This window comes from Onychomys torridus, chromosome 23 (genome assembly GCF_903995425.1).
Source record: "Onychomys torridus chromosome 23, mOncTor1.1, whole genome shotgun sequence".
In the NCBI taxonomy this organism is placed as follows: Eukaryota; Metazoa; Chordata; class Mammalia; order Rodentia; family Cricetidae; genus Onychomys; species Onychomys torridus.
In genome coordinates, this window is record NC_050465.1 from 1,728,609 (window position 1) to 1,749,039 (window position 20,431).

The following is a 20,431-nucleotide window of genomic DNA, read 5'->3' on the forward strand; positions in this document are numbered from 1 at the left end:
ACATTTACATAGTAATGTATATAAAAAGATGAAAGAATTACAATATAAAAATAAGCTCCCGGGGCTGGAGAGGTGATGGCTTATCCATTGAAAGTCCTTACTGCTCTAGTAGGAGGTCCAAGTTCAATTCCCAGCATCCATAGCAAGCAGCTCACTAGCCTCCCTAACTCTAAGTCCAGCATATCCAGTGCTCTGTTCTGGCCTCTGAGATACACATGTACACATAAATAAATTGAGAACTAATAATAATTAAATCTAGTGCTCTTCTTGCCTTATGTCTTTTAGCCTGTGATCTGGTGTAAAGAATCTTCTCCAGCCACTGACAAGTACATGTTTTAGAAGTAGGATTGTGTTGAGCCAAGAGTGTTAAACTCTTTACTTCCAAAATGAAATTACAGTTTGATTAGATTAGGCTTTTGTTGGCTATCATGTTTCATCAGAAATGAATCCAAAGAATTTTAATTCTTTTCCCTTGATTGAAAAATAGCATTTCCTCTTCCAGAAGTATAAGGTTAGCATTCAGAATGTGATAAATACTTTAAATGCATAACTTTATGCCAGAGAAATGGCTCAGCAACTACAGGCACTTGCTGCCAAGCCTGATGACCCAAGTTTGATCCTTGAAACTACACTCCCAGTGGTGGCGCACGCCATTAATCCCAGCACTCGGGAGGCAGAGCCAGGCGGATCTCTGTGAGTTCGAGGCCAGCCTGGTCTACAGAGCGAGATCCAGGAAAGGAGCAAAGCTACACGGAGAAACCCTATCTTGAAAAACCAAAAGAAAAGAAAAGAAAAGAAAAGACGGAAGGAAGGAAAGAAGTAAGGAAGGAAGGGAGGAAGGAAGGAAACTACACTCCCAAAAGTTGTTCTCTAGCCTCTATACACACTGAAACGCAGTCATGCGCACCCAATATGTTCTTTGTAAAAGCTAGAATTGTTTGTTTTTTAATGTAAGTGTAAGGAAGTTAGGTTTAAATACTCATTTCTGTAGAAAAATGTTTTTATAAGCATGCAATTTTATTAGATATTTAAGATATAAGACACTATCATAGCCAGGTGATGGTGGTAGCAGAGTCACAGCACTTGGGAGGCAGAGGCTGGTGGATTAATGTGAGTTTGAGGCCAGCCTGGCTACAGAGTGAGTTCCAGAATGGCAAGGGCTACATAGAGAAACCCTGACTCAAAAAACCAAAAAGAAAAGGAAAAAGACACTATCATATAGTTAAAATTTATAAAGTTGAGATGAAAACTGAAAATATATGAGATTGTGATAACAAGTTTTATTAGTCATTTTTGCATAACTGTGAACAAAATACCTCATGGAAACCATCTGGGCTCGTGGTTTTGAGGATTTTAATTCATAGAAAGAAGACATGGCAGAGTGACTGTTTCCATGGCAGCAAGAGTATGTGGGTGTGGTGGCTATTTGCATAGCAATGGACGGGGTAGCAGACAGTGAGACCAGAAGCAGGGGTATGGCTATAACCCAGTGATTCTCAACCTGTGGGTTTCAACATCCTACGTATTAGATATTTACATTACGATTCATAACAGTAGCAAAATTACAATTCTGAAGTAGCAATGAAATAATGTTATGGTTGGGCGTCACCACATCATGAGGAACTGTATTAAAGGGTCGCAGCATTAGGAAGGTTGAGAACACTTCAAAGCCTTCTCCCTAGTGACCTACTTTAACCAGCTAGGACCAACCTCCTGAAGGTTCCACAGCCTTCTAAAACATTACCACCAAGGAACCAGTGATCAAAATAATGAGCAACAGAGACATCTCATGTTTAAACCATTACACAGTGAAATCATGAAATTATCATTAAGACTATCTTGAATTTTTATTTTGAATCTGTAGAATTTGAATTAGAAAGAAGAGTAGGAATATATGGGACAAAGACAGCTGAGCAGAGAGATGTTTAGGGACTAGCCATAAAGAAATGAAATTCATAGCCTTTTAGTTACAAAATCCAGAAAGGTTTGAAACGTACAGGGTTGTTTTTTGTTTTGTTTTGTTTGTTTGTTTGTTTGATTTATTTATTTATTATGTATACAGAAGAGGGTGCCAGATCTCATTACAGGTGGTTGTGAGCCACCATGTGGTTGCTAAGAATTGAACTCAGGACCTCTTGAAGAGCAGTCAGTGCTCTTAACCTCTGAGCCACCTCTCCAGTCCTACAGGTTTGTTTATAAGGACCCAGTTGACTCTAAAATCTGACCCAGTAATGAGTCATTTGTTGCCTTTATCCCATTTATGGTAAATATCTGTGTGTTTGCTACTTCAAAAGTACTAATTTAATTATGGGATATCAGAAATACAACATGAATGTGGCATGTTGGCTTTTTAAAAAACATGTATATGGCTGTTTTGCCTACATATGTATCTATCTGTACGCACATGGGTGCCTGATACTTGGAGAGGCCAAAAGAGGGTCAGATCCCCTAGAACTAGAATTACAGAACAGCCCTGTGAGTGTTGGGAATTGAACCCAGGTGCCCTGAAAGAGCAGCTACTGCTCTTCACCACTGAGCCATCTCTCTAGCCCTGTTAGGTTTTGTTTTGTTTTGTTTTGTTTGGGGGGGAGGGGTGATTTCAAGATGGTTTCTCTTTGTAGTTTTGGTGCCTGTCCTGGATCTTGCTCTGTAGACCATGCTGGCCTCGAACTCACAGAGATCCACTTGGCTCTGCCTCCCTAGTGCTGGGATCAAAGGCTTGTGCCTCCACCGCCTGGTTTTGTTAGTTTTTTAAAATCTAAATTCCAAATACATCTGGCCTCAAGGATCTCATGGAAGGAATTACAGTTGTGTAGTTGAAGTTCTAAACACAGATGTCAAAGGAAAAATTAAAACTTTCAAACTGGTTCCTAATAGTTGGAGATAACATTTCTGTAGCCAGAATGAAGTAGGAAGGAGGGAATGGGGTGTGCTCTGCAGAAGAAATAGCTCTAAAGAATTTTGTTCCTTTCTGGTTTTTCTAATGGTATAAGGTATAAAGTTTAATGCAGAACATGGTAAATTTTTTAAATGCATGGTAGAGTTTAGAAACTTGTGCATAATAGAACATGTAGATCATAGACACAGAAAAATCTAAATTTTAAGTTAATATTTTCCACAAGTTCTACTTTTTTTGAGGGAGCATGTATTACCATTCTTTTCAGTTTACTGTTTGGTGTGTGTGTGTGTGTGTGTGTGTGTGTGTGTGTGTGTGTGTGTGTGTGTGTGTGTTTTGTTTTTTTTTGAGACAGGTGGCTCCCTGTGTAGTTTAGGCTGGCTTCTACTCTCAAGTGACAGGGTTGTTAGTATGTGCCTCTTTGCCTGGCCATGGTGCCATTACATTCTGAACAGTGAGGTTAAGTTAGAAAACCATGATATGATAAGATTGTATTTAAATTCTCCTTTGTAATGTACATACAACGATTTGTCTAGTATTTATGAGATTTTTTTTTTAGCCTTTAGCACATAAAATTTCCATCCTATATAAGGTAATGTAAATATTCATCTAAAATAAGTTCAGAATCAAAGGAATTTGATCCGTTGAGCCAGAGTGAAGACATCAAACCTTAGGATACTTAAGATTATTTGTGAATTCAGTGATGATTTAGTCATGCTGGGTTTTATAGTTTTTAAAGAGGGAATGCTGGAAGTGCATGACTCAGTAGTGATTGTGTGCATTTTATTCTCCCAGTGCAGTTTATTGCTGCCTGTGAATAAAACTGAGAGCGATCTTTAGAAGTATTGTTTTGTTAGCAGTGTTTTGGTGGCAGAGCTAATAGTTCAGAGAGTAGTAAGTTTCTGCCTCCATAAGACATCTGTGCTTACCGAAGTATGAAATGCCTCATATTTATGTGACCACGTATTGCTTCCAGTAGTCTTTAGAACATGGGTGAGGTGGATGCTATGATCCTCAAAGAGACGGGAAAACTAAGGTGTAGAAAAGCTAGTGAGTGGTCAGATACAGTGTGATCCATACCTGTAGTCCCAGCCACTAACAAGTCTTCACCAAAAGGATCATTTGCACTCAGGAGTTCAAGACCTGGACCACACCTTACAAGAAGACCCATCTGAAAAGAAAAGAGACACAGGACACACAACAGACTGACTAGTCATTTACCCAACTGGCTTCTAAGAACAGAGAGAGTCATATGCCAGGACTGCCTGAGTCTGTTACTCAGCCACAGTGTCACACCTTTAGACCAATACAAACAGAGAAGAGATTCTTAAAGAATGTATGCTAAACTCATTATATTGAGAAACTCAAATCTGGTGCTTTCTGCTTTGGGCAGATTTGGGGAGCTCCATGATCATGTGCTTCTGGAACAAGCAGACTTCTTCCTGAGTGCCTACCATTTGAAAGCACTGTTGGGAAAACAAAGAAGTATAAGACATGAAAGAAGCATAAGATAGTGTCCTATCTCTGCCCAAACAATTAAGTCACAAGTCATTAAGAATATTTCATAAGCATTTTTATGTGAAAGTAAATATAGTCATTTCAGGAAAATGCTAAAGCATACAAAATTACTGGTAATCTCGCCCTAAGTTGAAGCATAAGAGCACTGATTTTGACCAAGTCTTCAGAAACTGATGTGTGCTCAAAATGCACATCTTCAATGTGTATAAATACACTCACATTCTGAGGGAAGGGTTGATTCCTTAAGGTAGAACTGAAAATCTGTGCCTATTAGGAGATCTGCTCAGTTGATAGTAAGCAGCATAGCTGTAATTCCAAGTACAACCTTAGTGTTTGCCTGGACTGTTTGGCCTGCTGACTGGCTGGTGCAGAATGAAGTCTTATTCAGCATTCCCTTGAGTCTGATTCATCCACTGTGGAATGAGGACTGAAAACAGCTAGTGCTCCCACACTAGGAAGTCAGAACACTGATTTCAAGCACAGACTTGTTCTGTCTTCACATCTGGTCCATCTCCCTCTTCTAAATGTCTTGAAATTGAGAGCTGAATCTCGATACCATTAGTGCAGTTTATTGGGTGCTCTTTAATGGCACAACAAATGAACAGAGTTAGACCATAAGTTTTCTTCTTGCTTCTTCAGGTTAATCAGTTCCGGCAGCTGTATTCCAAAGTCATCAATGACAAGCATGATGATGTCATGGCCAAATTTGGCGCTATTCTGGCCCAAGGCATACTGGATGCAGGTAAATATTCTTGGGTCTTCCAGATGTATTATGTAAATCTAATGAAACAGCTAATCTAATGTTCTGTATGACATCATGGAAATTGAGTTATTCCAGGGTAGAACTTGAGGAGTGTATAGTTTCAGGAGATAATTTTCATTTATTCAAACACAAACATACATTTGAATGCTAATCATTCCCCTTCACTCACACATACACACTGTTCCCTCTTGCCTCCCTGCCAAAGATTGAACCTAGAACATCACATGTGGAGTGTAATTACACCACTGAGTAACTACGTATCATCCTTTTTATGTTTTATTCTGAGACAGGGTGTAAGTTGTTCTGGTTGGCCTTGAACTTGCTATCCTCTTGCCTCAACCTCTTGAGGTATCTGAGACAAGTGCTCAGCAAGTCCTAATCCTTTTATATATAACAGCTATATAAACTCAAGTTATTTTTTCTCTTTGTTCCTCTTTCTTGTTTTATAAGGTCTACCTCGTAGGGTTGGGAGGATTAGAAATATTGAAGAGAAGTTAGAACAGTTCATTTTACTTTATAATAAAGTGTTCGTTGATTTTCACCTGGGGCTGGGGGTTTGTTGGGAGAGTTGGGGAGTTCACTATGTAGTCCAGGCTAGCCTCAAATTAAAGCCAATCTTCCTATCTCAGCCTCCCAAGCACTGGGATCATAGATAGTCATGTGCCACTACATCCTGCAAAAATCCAACTCTTTAATTGATAGGTTGGCTCTTCACTCTAATTCACTGGCTTTCAAGCTCTATTGCTCTATATTCCCCAAAGGGTTAGTCTAGTGGATGTGGCAAGAGACAGAAGAGGTTGGGGTTCAATCCATTCTCTGATAGTACAAATTCATGATCAGAATCAACTGGTTTCATTGTTTATCATATTCTTCCTCAGAAAATGTGTTGAATCAAGAATTAAATGTTATAATTTTCCTTTTGTGGGGCTGGAGAGATGGCTAAGTGATTAAGAGCACTTTCTGCTCTTGCAGAGGACCCAAGTTCAGTTACCAGCACTCACATCAGGTAGGTTACAACCACCTGTAGCTTGAGTTTCAAGGATTCAACTCCCTCTTTTGGTTTTGTGGGCATCAGACACCCACATGGTACATATATATACATGTAAGCAAAACACTCATACACATAAAATAAATCATTGGGCACAGTGTTGCACACCTTTAATCCCAGTACTCAGGAGGCAGAGGCAGTCGAATTTCTGTGAGTTCAAGGCTAGCCTGATCTACATAGTGAGTTCCAGGACAGCCAGGGCTACAAATTGAGACACTGTCTCAAAGAAAACAAAAAAATAAATAAATCAGCAGCTGCTTCCTTTGTGCAGTACCTGGAAATGCTTATTTTCATCTTAATGGGTTGCTCTGCTCATGGTTTTCCTCTTTTTCTATAGGTGGTCATAATGTCACAATCTCCTTACAGTCCAGGACTGGGCACACTCATATGCCTTCTGTGGTTGGCGTCCTTGTCTTTACCCAGTTCTGGTTCTGGTTTCCCCTTTCACACTTCCTGTCATTGGCCTATACCCCTACCTGCGTCATTGGCCTTAACAAGGACTTAAAGGTACGTCTGTGAGTCCTGAGCTTTGTGGGTATCCTTATCATAGTGACCCTCCCATTCCTAAAGCTTCCTGTGAACTTGGAAGATGACACTGTGGGTAGCATGCTTTGGTTCCGTCTGAGTCAGTCCTTAGCCTTGCAGAGGACAGTGTGTCTGAAGTTTTCAAAGAGAGCTTAACTAGCTGTGTGACACTGGACACGTCTTCTGAGAGGAATGATGGGGTGGGGGCTTAGTACAAAAATATGAAGAGATTTCTAAGCCATTCTTTGTGTTCTGATGGGATTTGCATTTTGCAACAGGGTCTCACTTTGTAGCCCTGGCTGACCTGGAATTCACTATGTAGACCAGGCTGGCCTTCAACTTACAGAGACCTGCCTGCGTTTTCCTCCAGAGCACTGGGATTCCAGGCCTGTGCCACCATGCTTGGCCACTTTAATCCAAAGACAGCAAGAGGTTCAACATAATTCAGTAGCCACTGTCAGTTCAAACTTTGAGAATCTGACCCTTAGTTTATTTTAGGCATATTTAAGCATAGCAGTTTGGTGAAAAATTTCCTGATGATAATTAACTCAATCTCCTATGTACAACAAAGCTGACTATATCATACTCTTTGTAAAGTATATATCTTCCATAAAGATATGTTCTATAGATTGACTGAGGAAAACAAGCTCATGATAAGAGTCTGGGGGAGGATCCTGTGTAGTCAGTCTCCAGCCACACAGATTGCGCAGAGGTCATAAGGCTATTAACCACATCTGCTCCCAGCCTTCTGAATGGAAAACAGATTCTACATCTCTCTTTGAAGAGATAACCCTGCGGTGTTTAACATTCCTGGTTCCCCTAGTGCTTATCTGTGAGCACAAGGGCCTCCTTGCCTACTTAACAAAGAATTGTTAGTATAAGGAAAAGAAACACAGGGCAGTAGCCCTTTGGTAGTGGCAGACAACAAGACCAGCTGTGAGCAGTCAGGGAGTCTCTGACAGAACAGAATGATCACAAAGGTTAGAAGCTTTAGGTGCTACATGCCCTGGCATCACAATTCGTAATCACTTTTTTTTTTTTTTTTTTTTTTAAGCTGAGGACTGAGCCCAGGGCCTTGCGCTTACTAGGCAAGCGCTCTACCACTGAGCTAAATCCCCAACCCTCGTAATCACATTTTTAATAGGGTTTGTGATTAGGTTTTTCTCAGCCCTGTGACCTGATGATTCATCTTGTTCTTCTTTAAAGGTTAAAGGCTTTTGGACCTTTAAATACTTCTTAGAGTCTGTCATCACTGTTGTTAAGATGTTTTGTTAAATTTTCAGAATGGAAAATTTCTAAGCTCAAATTTGTCTTAAGTAATTCCTTATATTGATACTTCATTATAGCTGTGTAACTAGTTATTCTTGACTAAGTATTTCAGTATTAAAACTGCTCACAGTTGCAAATATTCAGCATCTTTATTTCTCAAAACAACAGTATGTTGTTTTCCTAATCCCTAGTATTTAACATTGTCTGTCATTAAACCTCCTGTGTCATCTTTGGAGGCTTGCAGACTGCCCAACATTTTATGCTGTTTTATTCTTCTCAATGAAAGTGAGAAAGACAGGATAAGTTCTTGTAATAGTGGTGCTTATTACCATTTTTCATCAGTGCAAATTAGGTAAAGAAAGAAAGATGCAGGCTAGAGAGCAGACTTGTTCCATTACTAGTATGCAGCTAGTTTTCCATTAGGCCCATGTTAGAAAGCATGATTATGTGGTGTAGAAACTATACAGACTAATAAGTTGTCACTGTGGTACAAGGAATGGTCGTGGGAGTTCAGTGATCAGAAGGAATATATAGCACTTTACTAACAGTTGTTCCTATTCACAGTGTGAGTAGGACTTAGCCCACTAACACTGAATGGTTTGCGAGAAAACACAAGAGAAAATTATACTTGATCAGTGGCAAAGTTTTAGGATCTGTAGGGAACTGAGTACCAAAATTAATTCACAAGGTTTTTCTAAGAGCATTAACATGGAACCAGCTCTGTCGTTGAACATTTAACGTGCATGGAAACTTTCTATCTCCCTTTGCGTCCAAATGCTTGTTAAAAACAGAATATATAAGTCTTGATATTATTTCCATGGAGAGAACAAAAGAGTGTTTTATTTCTTCAGATGCCGAAAGTTCAATATAAATCAAATTGTAAACCATCCACATTTGCATATCCTGCCCCTCTGGAAGTACCAAAAGAAAAAGAAAAGGAAAAGGTACGTTATTTGAGTCTTTAAGTAACATTTGTTCTTGTTAGAGAAGCTACTGACTGTTTAAAGGGATTCAGCTTTTAAAATCTGGTTAGTTGGTTGGTTTGAGTAGGGTTTCACTATGGGGTCTTAGCTAACCTGGAACTTGATAGTATATCAGACTAATCTCAAACTCACAGAGTCCACCTGGCTCTGCCTCCAAGGTACAAAGATTAAGGACATGTACCATCATGCTGCACAACTTTAATTGCGTGTGAGTGCCCACAGAGGCTAGAGACATGAGATCATTCTGAAGCTGGAGTTACAGGCAGTTGTGACCTGCCTAATATGGATGCTAGGAACCAGACTTGGGTTCTTGGAAGAATAGTGTGTGCTCTTAATGACTGAGCTGTGTCTTCAGCCTTGTTCTATTTTATTGGAGTATGTGGGTATACGTGCCTGCATGTGGGCTCTCAAAGACCAGAAGAGGGCATTGATTTCTTCTGGAGCTGGAGTTACAGTCAGTTGACAGCAGATCGGCCTGATATGGGTGCTGGGACCCAAGCTCAAGTCCTCTGGAAGAGCAACATGTGCTCTTAGCTGCTGAGCCATCTCTCCAGCCCAAACCTTGTTTGGTTTTTTTTAAAGCAAACTTGTAATAGATAACATTAGATGTAAATGTAAATTAATGGGCCTTTTTCTCTCTTGGTATCCCAGCCCCATGGCACAAGAGTTGCAACTCGCAAAAGTTTGCTTTGCTCTGATAGTACCTCTTAGTACCACTTCAGCATTTTCTACACACACTGATCTACATCCTCTGTCTTACTGTACCAGTATTTTTTTTAAAGATTTATTTATTTATTATGTATACAGAAGAGGGCGCCAGATCTCATTACAGATGGTTTGAGCCACCATGTGGTTGCTGGGAATTGAACTCAGGACCTCTGGAAGAGCAGTCAGTGCTCTTAACCTCTGAGCCATCTCTCCAGCCCAGTACCAGTATTTCAATGTATAACTTTTTACCAAAGCTACAGAGCACTATCTATATATTATTTCTTTTATCTGGTATACATTTAAGGAATTTTTTATTTGATACACTGCAGATGAGGGTACAGTAAAATTGTTTGTGTATATACTTGTGTTCATGTGCAAGTATATCTGTCACTTAGAATAGTAGATGTGGAATTGTGTGGTCAAAAGTAACTCATGTTTCAGGACAGTGGTGGTGCACACCTTTAATCCCAGCACTCAGGATGCAGAGACAGACATCTCTGAGTTCAAGGCCATCTTGGTCTACAAAGTGAGTTTCAGGATAGCCAAGACTGTTATACAAAGAAACCGTGGGGGTCTGGGAGGACAGGTAACTCATGTTATTTATTTTCATGCATATTACCTAATTTGCCTTTTGAACATGAATAAAACTAACTTCACCAATGATTTTGAACACACTCATAGGAATAATGCATTTATAGAGCTGCACTGTCTATGGCATTATGCTCAATAAAACAAGCAACCTTTTCATAATGTTTATGTGGTGAAAATTGTTCTTTATTTTAAGATAATGTTTCATATTAAGTATTTGTTGATTTTGCTTTAAGTTTTGTGTATAAGTAGAGCTAATTTTACAACTGACCACATTTAAGCTAGCAACTGACGGATAATGTTTCACAACACATTTATTACTCCATTTTATTTATTTATTTATTTTTATGGTTTTTTCAAGACAGAGTTTCTCTGTGTAACAGCCTTTGTTGTCCTGGAACTCACTCTGTAGACCAGGTTGGCCTCAAACTCACAGAGATCCACCTGCCTCTTCCTTCCAAGTGCTGGGATTAAAGGCATGCACCATCACTGCCTTGCCTATTACTCCATTTTCACTGTCTTGTTTCCCCTTTGATTTCAAATGAGATTCATTAGGGAAGACCGCTCCTTGCTAACTGTTGTGTATTACCATTTCAAGGTGTCTAGTTATGAGAGCATCTCTATTTTTCCAGTGTTTTCCCCATAAAGCCAGTAAGAACATAGCACTTAAGTCTGTGTCTCAGAAGTAGATGATAGCAAATTCACATCCAAGGCAGATGAGAAAGGGGGGTTGTTTTGGACAGAGCCTCAGTAGCTAAAGATGACAGTAGCAGCAAATGATATCCCTTGATGTCCTGCTTGCTTTCCCATTTACTCTCCAGTGGCTTTGTTGTTTATAGTCACAGCAGGAAACTAGGACTGTTGCCTTTGGGCTTGTTCCTTAGTATGTAGGTGAGAAATGATAACAGTTACAATTTTGATTGTTTCTAGGTTTCCACTGCTGTGTTGTCTATTACTGCCAAAGCTAAAAAAAAAGAAAAGGAAAAGGAAAAAAAGGAGGAAGAGAAGATGGAAGTGGTAGGTGTAATGCAGTGGTCAAATGTGTTAATACCTGTTGTGGTCTAGATTCCTTAAATGCTGTTGTACTTTGCTCTTAGTTTTTTCAATTAATTACCCTGCTTCCAGCACAAAGACACATATTTGAAAGAAACTCTAGAAAACTTGTCTGTATTAGTTAACTTTTCTTGTTGCTGTGACAATACCTAACCTAAAAGGGTTTGGGCTCATGGTTTTTTTGGGTTTTTTGTTGTTGTTGTTGTTGGGGTGTTTTGGGGGGTGGTTTAAAGATTTATTTATTTATTATGTATACAGCATGTATGCCTGCAGGCCAGAAGAGGGCGCCAGATCTCATCACAGATGGTTGTGAGCCACCATGTGGTTGCTGGGAATTGAACTCAGGACCTCTGGAAGAACAGTCAATGCTCTTAACCTCTGAGCCATCCCTCCAGTCCTTGGCTCATGGTTTTAAGGGATATAGTCTGTCAGGGCAGGAAGGCATGGTGGCTGGGGCTTCATCTTTGACAGTGGGGGCATGCAGCATGGCTTACTCATATCTTAATCAGGAGCAGAGAGTTAAAGCTGGCAGCAGAGCCACTCCACATCCTTTAGGCCCAGCCCTTCAACCGGTGAGGCCCGGTGTCCAGAAAGTTCCCAGATGTTCCCATGCATGAGCTTGCAGAGGGCATTTCACATTCAGACCATAACAGTGTCCATTGGTGGGAAGGTAGATGAGTACAGACAGGAATGAGTTCTGAAAGAAAGTTACAGCTGAAGTAGACTTTGAAGAACAAAGTTCTGAATAGATGGTGACTTGATAAAAGAGAAAGACTTTTAGGAAGGTGGATGATGATCTGTTTAAATAGACACTCTTCTGGCCTCTGCTGGAAGAAAATCCTTTTCATCCTTTAAAACAATTCATACCATTCTGACCACTAAGTAGAGTCCTGTATCATCTTAGTTGTGCTTTGTATCTGCCACTGCCTTTTGTGCCTGACAGTGCTCTACAGACTTAGCAGACAACTCAAGTGATAGGGGCCAGAAGTGACCCTTATTGACTGCCCTTCTCCCAGGATGAAGCAGAAAAGAAGGAAGAGAAAGAGAAGAAAAAGGAGCCTGAACCAAACTTTCAGCTGTTGGATAATCCTGCACGAGTTATGCCTGCCCAGCTAAAGGTCTTATCGATGACCGAGACCTGCAGATACCAGCCTTTCAAACCAGTAAGTTACCAATGGCTCTTAACTGTGTTTGCTGGGGGATATTAATCTATAGCACTTGGTAAGACTGACAGAAGGTCAGTAGTACCTTAAAAAAATACAGGAACATCCCCCTTCAGCTTTATAGAGATGTTTGGAGAGCTTTCTCTAGGTTTTGTTTTGTTTTGTTTTTTGGGTTTTTTTTTTTTTTTTTTTTTTTTTTTTTTTTGAGGGGGAGGGCCTTCAAGACAGGTTTTCTCTCAGTAACAGCCCTGGCTGTCCTGGAACTTTATAGACAACACTGGCCTCCAACTCACAAGAGATCCCTCTGCCTCTGCCTCCCGAGTGCTGGGATTAAAGGTGTGCAGTGGCCACTGCCGCCACCACCACCCAGCTCTAGTGATTCCTTTTCTGTCACAAATTTAGGCACGTAGCTACGGAGCCAGACACACTGGGCTGAATTTTAACCTTACATTCATAGGCTTTGTGATCTTGGTCCAAGTGCTAAATGTTTCTTTCTGTTTGCTCCATTTGTAAAATAGGGATTACCTCCTTAACTAATAGGCTCAGATCAAAGACATTATGTATCCTGGTGTGGTGGTACATGCCTTTAATCCCAGCACTTGGGAAGCAGGGGCCAACCTTGTCTACAAAATGGGTTCTAAGACAGCCAGGAGTGTTACATAGAAAAAAAAGTTAATTTGTAAGTACTGGGAACAAGACCTGGCCCTGCCAAATAAGTGATCACCATCATAATTATAATGTTGTCATAAACACATCGAATTTTAGAATTAAAAAAGGATCTTTGTGACAGTCAATTAATCCCAAGCCAGAATGTTTGTTAGAAACAAGTGTATAAATGGTTACTTTCTCATTCCTGGGACAGACTCCCTGGCAGAACTCAAGGGAGACTTTATTTTGACTTACAGTGTGAGAGGATATAGTCCATCATGGTCAGAAAAGCATGATGGAGTTTGTGGCAGCAGGAGTGAGTGGCTGGGGCTCCTCACATCTCAGAAGACTAGGAAGTGGAGTCAGGAAGCAGGCCCAGGCTCTGACTCCCAAGGCTTGCTCTTATGTCTGCCAGCTGTGCCCTACATTCCAAAGGATCATAAGCTCCCAAAACAGTACCACCATCTGTGCATTAAGTTTTCAAACACAGAAGCCTGTGGGGACATTACACATTCGAACCATGATAAAATGCTTATTAGGAACTTTAGCATGATACTGTCTTTATCATTCAAGTTTTTTGTTACTTTATTTTTGATGGCATTTTGTTTTGTTTGATTTTTTGAGACAAGATCTTACTCTGTAGTCCACTCTGTCCTAGAACTCATTTTACAGCCCAGACTGCCCTTGAACCAATGGACAGTCCTCCTGACTAGGGCTCCTCAGTGCTGAGATTGTAGACATGGACCTATAATGCTAGTCCTGACTCAGCTTTCTTAAATCTGGAAAACTAAATACTAACCAGTAGACCAACCCATGCAAGATATCCAGATCTTGAGTGTGTTGTTTGAAATATAGATGAGATTTCTGCATCATCATGGGAGTAAGTTTATTTTTTATCAAGCCAATGATAAATTCAAAACAACTCTAGTTTTGGTTATGAGCCAAGGTGTTCCATCAGTTTACAGAGACAAAGACAAGAAATGGAAACTGTCGTGTGGTGGTTTCAAGCTGAAGGTGGGCATGGCTGCGTTTGTCTCCTGGCTCTTTTGTTTAGTGGTATGACTTAGTAACTCCTTTGCATTTCATTTTCTTTTGTTTGTTTGTTTGTTTTTGGTTTTTCAAGGCAGGGTTTCTCTGTGTAGCTTTAGTGCCTGTCCTGGAACTCACTCTGTAGACCAGGCTGGTCTCGAACTCACTGAGGTCCGCCTGGCTCTGCCTCCCGAGTGCTGGGATCAAAGGCGTGCGCCACCACCGCCCAGCTCATTTCATTTTCTTTAACTGTAAAATTCGTACAGTAATTGCCTCTACTCTAGTGATACTGTGAGGAGGCGTTTCCAGGTCAGTTCCAGTTTGATTTTCCTTGGTGCAGGATTTCTTCAGGTTGATGCGGGTACTCTCAAGTTTGGTAGAGGTGACTACCCACATTTGTGAATGTATAAAGTTTTATGCATTAATTATGTGAATTATTTCTCATCTTAATAAAAGACCACCCCTTCATATGTACATTGAAGAAAGAAATTGCCCTTTAACCCACTCCATATTCTCAATGACAAGGTCATCAACGTGTTCCTCAGATGGTTCATTTTAAAGAAACACTGTGAAGCTTGGTGACTCATTCCTCTAATCCCAGAACTTGGGATACTGAGGCAGGTGGATCTCTGTGAATTGGAGTCTGAGCTCCAGGCCAACCACAGCTAGATACTGAGACTCTGTCTCAGTGCCCCCCTCAAAAAAAAAAAAAAAAAAAAAAAGCACTATGATAATGTCTCTACTCTGCTTCAGCAAGAATTCACCATCTTAGGTTCTTAATAGCCCTTTAGACAGCCTATCTTATCTTCTCCTTAGTGAATGAATCAGCATTATCAATCTAAAATGTGGTGTGGTTATGAACAGCTTTTGGATATGTGGATTGTGTTGCAGAGTGTGAGTGAGATCACTAGTTCTGGTGAGCAGGTAGTAGAAGTTAGAACCCATAGCTAGAGGTTCCCGAAACTTGGAAGTCCTCTTCTGAGTGGATATTTTATTCTGCTTGGAGGTTCATCTCCATTTGCTCCACTAGGAATTCACATAAACTTTTAGGCCATGGAGGATGAGGGCAGTGGTCATATTCTCTTAGCCTAAGTTGTTCTTAGGCTGTTGTTAATCAAGGCAGAGTCCATAGAAGAAAAGCAAACTGTTTAAGGGAGGGAGCTGTAGATTCTTTGGTGTGAGTGCATTTGTAAGAAGGGGAAACAGGCTGGGTAGTGATGGCGCACACCTTTAATCCCAGCATTCGGGAGGCAGAGGCAGTGGATCTCTGAGTTCGAGGCCAGCCTGGTCTACAGATCGAGTTCCAGGACAGGCTCCAAAGCTACACAGAGAAACCCTGTCTCTGGAAGAAAAAAAGAAGGGGAAATGGTCTAGAAAGTCTTGAAAGCAAGCCAGTTTTATAGCATGGCAGGGCAGAGTCTTGATGAGTAAAATCAGATTAGGTTCAGGTGCAGAGATGCTTACCATGTGAGCCCTCTGACTAATGTCTGTGGGCTTCTTTCCTTCCCAGTAATGTGCTTTGTAAAGTGTGCTTTTTCCAGATGTGCCTTGCCACTGCTGACTGATTTGATTACAGAGAGCAGCTTTCCATTTCCTTTGACACAGGCAAGCAAACAGAATAAGATTAGCATGCCAGAGATGGTTGACTAGCTTGGTGTTTGAATTTACCATCAGCTAATAGACTGAGAAAGGGCTTAATGGGATTGGCACGATAGCCTGCTTTCCTTCGTCTTTCCATCTGGTTTTTCATTACTTACATCACGGTGGTTTCTAGATTACAGGGAAAACACTCAGATGTCTGTTGCATTTGTTACTTTCTCTGACCTTCTGGAATGGCTGGAGGAAAACAAAACAGCCTTTTATTTGTAGATTTTCTTGACTCACACAAATATAATAAACTAGAGTGCTTCGAAAACTGTAATACAGGGCTGGGGAGATGGCTCAGCCATTAAAACCGCACATTTGTTGTGCTGTGTGTAGGAGCACAACAGAAAACTGTAATATACATTCATATCAAAGGTCTAGAGGTCCTTGTTACTGTTCCAGAGAACTCGGGTTCTGTTCCTCAGACTCACCTAGCTGTTCACTGCTGTCCGTGTCTCCAGTTGCAGAGAATGTAGTGCCCTTTCCTAGCCGCCTCAGCTATTACACACATAGTACACAGACAGTCATACAGATAAAACACCTGTACACATAAAACAAATAAAAATCTTTTCAAAGGTTGATGGGTGGTCTCCAAGTTGGGGTTAGCAGAGTGCTATGTTGAGACAGTGAATGGACGGAGGTTAATCATCATTTCTTGGGCTGGGAAACACTTCTTCCTTTGGGATGCGACATGCACATAGAGCAGTGTCTTGTGGTCCACCAGCACTGGTTAAGTTGGCAGTCCTCAGTAGAGAGGAACTGTTAAATGCTAGCATAATTCTCCCCCTTGCACAGCCAGAGTTTAGGGTCCACTCAACAAGCACCCAGAGCGAGCATTGTTAAATATGAGTGGGGCTTACTCTGTTTTCCTCTCTGTGTGTGCAGCTCTCCATTGGAGGCATCATAATCCTGAAAGACACCAGTGAAGATGTTGAAGAACTTGTGGAACCTGTGGCAGCACATGGCCCAAAAATTGAAGAGGAGGAGCAAGAGCCAGAGCCCCCAGAGCCATTCGAGTATATTGATGATTAAAGATCAGGGGTAAGTATTCATCAGTCACTTATGAAGGAGAACAAGAATGTCGTTCCGCTTCTCCCCCTTCTGTTTGCTTCTCATTTGCCCAAATAGCATTAAAAATTCACCTTCCTCCCCCATCTGTAATGTATACTTTTCTTTCTTTGACTTTGTGCTGTAATGCTCTCTGCTGGCTCCTCAGAGCGACGGGTCTGCAGACTGTTCTTCAAAGTCTGAAGGATGCCGGGCAGTGGTGGCACACACCTTTAATTCCAGCACTTGGGAGGCAGAGCTTGTGAGTTCGAGGCCAGCCTAGTCTACAGAGTGAGATCCAGGACAGGCTCCAAAACTGCACAGAGAAACCCTGTCTCAAAAAACCAAAAAAAAAAAAAGTCTGAAGGAGATGGGGAGCTGGCCCCAATGGGAAAATCTCAGTGAGTTTTCACAAGAATGCCTTCTTAAAAATAGCTAAACAAGGGTTAGAGAGATGGCTCAAAGGTTAAGAGCGCCAACTGTTCTTCCAGAGGTCCTGAGTTCAATTCCCAGCAACCACATGGTGGCTCACAACCATCTGTAATGAGATCTGGTGCCCTCTTCTGGAGCGCAGGCACACATGCAAGCAGAATACTGTATACATAATTAATTAATTAATAAAACTTGTGGCTTCCTGAAGAGAGATAACTGTCAAAAATAGATAGATAGATAGATAGATAGATAGATAGATAGATAGATAGATAGATAAGAATTTAAAAAAAAAAAATAGGTAAACAAGAGCTGAACAGTGGTGGTGCACACCTTTGATCCCAGCACTCAGGAGGCAGAGGCAGGCAGATCTCTGTGAGTTCAAGGCCAGCCTGGTCTACAGAGTGAGTTAGAGAAACCCTGTCTCAAAAAGACAAAGCAAAACAAAAAGCTAAACAAAGCCAGGCATGGTGGCACATACCTGTAACCTAACACTGGGGATATGGAGGTAGACAGAACAGCAGTTTCAAAGCCAAACTTGGCTATATAACAAGGTGCTACTTGTTTCCCAGCCAGAACAGCTGGAATATCCTTAGTGATAAAGGTGATAGATTGATGTACATTCTTGTAAGTTCCTAGGTCAGCCATAGTTAGTGAGCCAGTATTCATCCATAGGTCATGCTCTTTTGAAAGAGTCTATATGTAGCCCTGGCTGTCCTGAAACTCACTATAGATCATGCTGGCCTTGAACTCACAGAAATCTGACTATCTCTGCCTCCTGAGTGCTGGGATTAAAGGCGTGTGTAGGTAGGTATAGGCTTCTGGCTGATTCCCCTCTCTTTCTCTGTCCTCTTGGCAATGATTCCAGCACTGGGTCTTCACGTACTCTCTAGAGCTATTAGACAGCTGGTGTCCTTAAGACACAGAACCTATAAGGACCCTATAGCACCCACATGGCAGCTCACAACTGTCTGTAACTCCAGCTTCAAGGGACTTAACACCCTCACATGGACTTACATGCCAGCAAAACAAATGAAATAATTATTTTTTTAAAAAAATAAAGGAGGGCTGGAGAGACGGCTCAGCGGTTAAGAGCACTGGCTGTTCTTCCTGAGGTCCTAGTTTCAATTCCCAGCAACTACATGGTGGCTCACAACCATCTGTAATGAGATCTGGCGCCCTCTTCTGGCCTGTAGACAGAACACTGTATACATAATAAATAAATCTTTTTTTAAAAAAAGGGAGCTGGGCGATGGTGACGCATGCCTTTAATCCCAGCACTCAGGAGGCAGAGGCAGGCGGATCTCTGAATTCAAGGCCAGCCTGGTCTACAAAGTGAGTTCCAGGAAAGGTGCAAAACTACACAGAGAAACCCTGTCTCAAAAAACAAAAAAATGGGGGGGGGGGGGTGTCCTTAGCTTCTAAAACTTGAAATAATCTTAATTATATGAAACTGTCACTCCTTCAATTCCCTCATTTTCTTTTATAATCATCACCTATTTGAAAACACATACAAAAAATACATGATGATTTCTTCAGTTTCACTAACCTATCAGACATTTTCAAAAAAATATGAATTTGTTTTGCTCTTTAAAGAAAGTAGGGAGCCAGGGAGATGGTCAGAGGTAAAGTAAAGGTTCTTGCCTTTACCAAGCCTGACAACCTGAGTTTGATCCCTGGACCCACAGGTGGAAGGAGAGCGCTGATTTTTGCATGCCGGCATGTTGTTCACACAGGCACCATGTAATATAGACCCACCCACAAAAGAAAGAAAATAGGAACTGTATCATTTGCTGCAGTGCTATAAAAAAATGCATTCAGGGTTGGTGTAGCTAAGTGATAGAGTATTTACTGGCCCTTCACAAGGTCTTGAGTTCGGCAACACACACAAAATGTACAAGTTGCAAATCTAGCATAGCGCATACATTGATTAGCAATTAAAGACAGAAATCCTGCCATTAATTTTTTTAAAAAATCCTGCCTCAAAGAATAGATTGGCCAGTGGAAGGTTTGTATGAAGTGCTCTGCTTTTCACTGCTTTTCTCTCAGCCTAAGCTTTACTGGACCAGCATGCTTGTACTGTGATCTCTCAGCCTTTTCCTACCATCTCGTGAGACCAGCCCAACTGTGTACCTCAAGACAGAGTGCCTTAGAAGTACACAGCTAGAAGTTGAACTCTTGGAAGTTTTTTTGGTTTGGTTTGGTTTGGTTGGTTGGTTGGTTGGTTGGTTGGTTGGTTGGTTGGTTTTCGAGGCAGGGTTTCTCTGTGTAGTTTTGGTGCCTGTCCTGGATCTCACTCTGTAGATCAGGCTGGCTCTGCCTCCCCTGCCTGGCAGAAGTGTTTTCAAGGGTGGAATACTTGATTTGTTAGGAATTTGGAGAGTAGAGAGAGCATCACAACCTGCATAACAAGGCTGCAGGTGTTGAGTGGAGCTGGGTTTAGATTTCAAATAATAATTTTAAAAAAAGTTTGAGAAAATGAACAATACCAACTTCTGCCACTTTCTCTTTTCCAGGATTTCACCTGCTCAGCTGAAGATGTCTGTCCAGGCGCATACTCACCTGTCTGTGAGTGGACCCACGCTAGACCTACTTGATGCACGGATCGTGGCCTACGCTGACTAAAGAACCTGTGTCCTGAGTCTGTGGTTGAGAAGAAGATACACGATTGTTGAGTGTGCTCTTTCACAGAAATTGGTTTTCAAAGAAATATATTAAAATCTCCAGGTCAACAAGACTTTAGTTGATTGGCTTTTCTCCTTCTTTTCTCTCTTTTTGTGTTATTTTTGTTTGTTTTATATTTTTGAGGCAAGGTCTCATTGTGTGTAACCTTGGCTGTCCTGGAACTCACTATGTAGACCAGGCTGGCCTCAAACTCACATATCTACCTGCCTTTGCCTCCTGGGTGCAGTTGATTGTTTTTCAACCTGTTTTTTTTTTGGGGGGGGGGGTTGTTTTTTAAAGGATCTGATGCCACCGCCATAAGCTAATGAGCTTGATAACACCTACCCATAACCCCAGCATTTAGGGCTCTGAAACAGGAGAGCTTTGGTTCTTTGACTTAAACTTAGGAGACTCTTTAAAGAACTCATTGTTGCAGTTTTGGAGATTGAACCCAGG

General features: G+C 41.2%; 1 protein-coding gene across 1 annotated transcript in view; it reads left to right on the forward strand.

Annotated features, from left to right (window-relative positions):
- The window catches only part of Psmd1 (proteasome 26S subunit, non-ATPase 1), a 72,120-nt gene extending 52,067 nt beyond the window's left edge, over window positions 1-20,053 (forward strand). The window contains exons 17-23 of the mRNA XM_036173651.1: window positions 5,054-5,156; window positions 6,563-6,732; window positions 8,871-8,963; window positions 11,229-11,315; window positions 12,368-12,514; window positions 16,721-16,876; window positions 19,828-20,053. Of these exons, the coding sequence (XP_036029544.1) occupies window positions 5,054-5,156; window positions 6,563-6,732; window positions 8,871-8,963; window positions 11,229-11,315; window positions 12,368-12,514; window positions 16,721-16,867 (747 nt within the window). The 3' untranslated portion in view covers window positions 16,868-16,876; window positions 19,828-20,053. The remainder of the gene's footprint in view (window positions 1-5,053; window positions 5,157-6,562; window positions 6,733-8,870; window positions 8,964-11,228; window positions 11,316-12,367; window positions 12,515-16,720; window positions 16,877-19,827) is intronic.
- The last annotated feature ends 378 nt before the right edge of the window (window positions 20,054-20,431 follow it).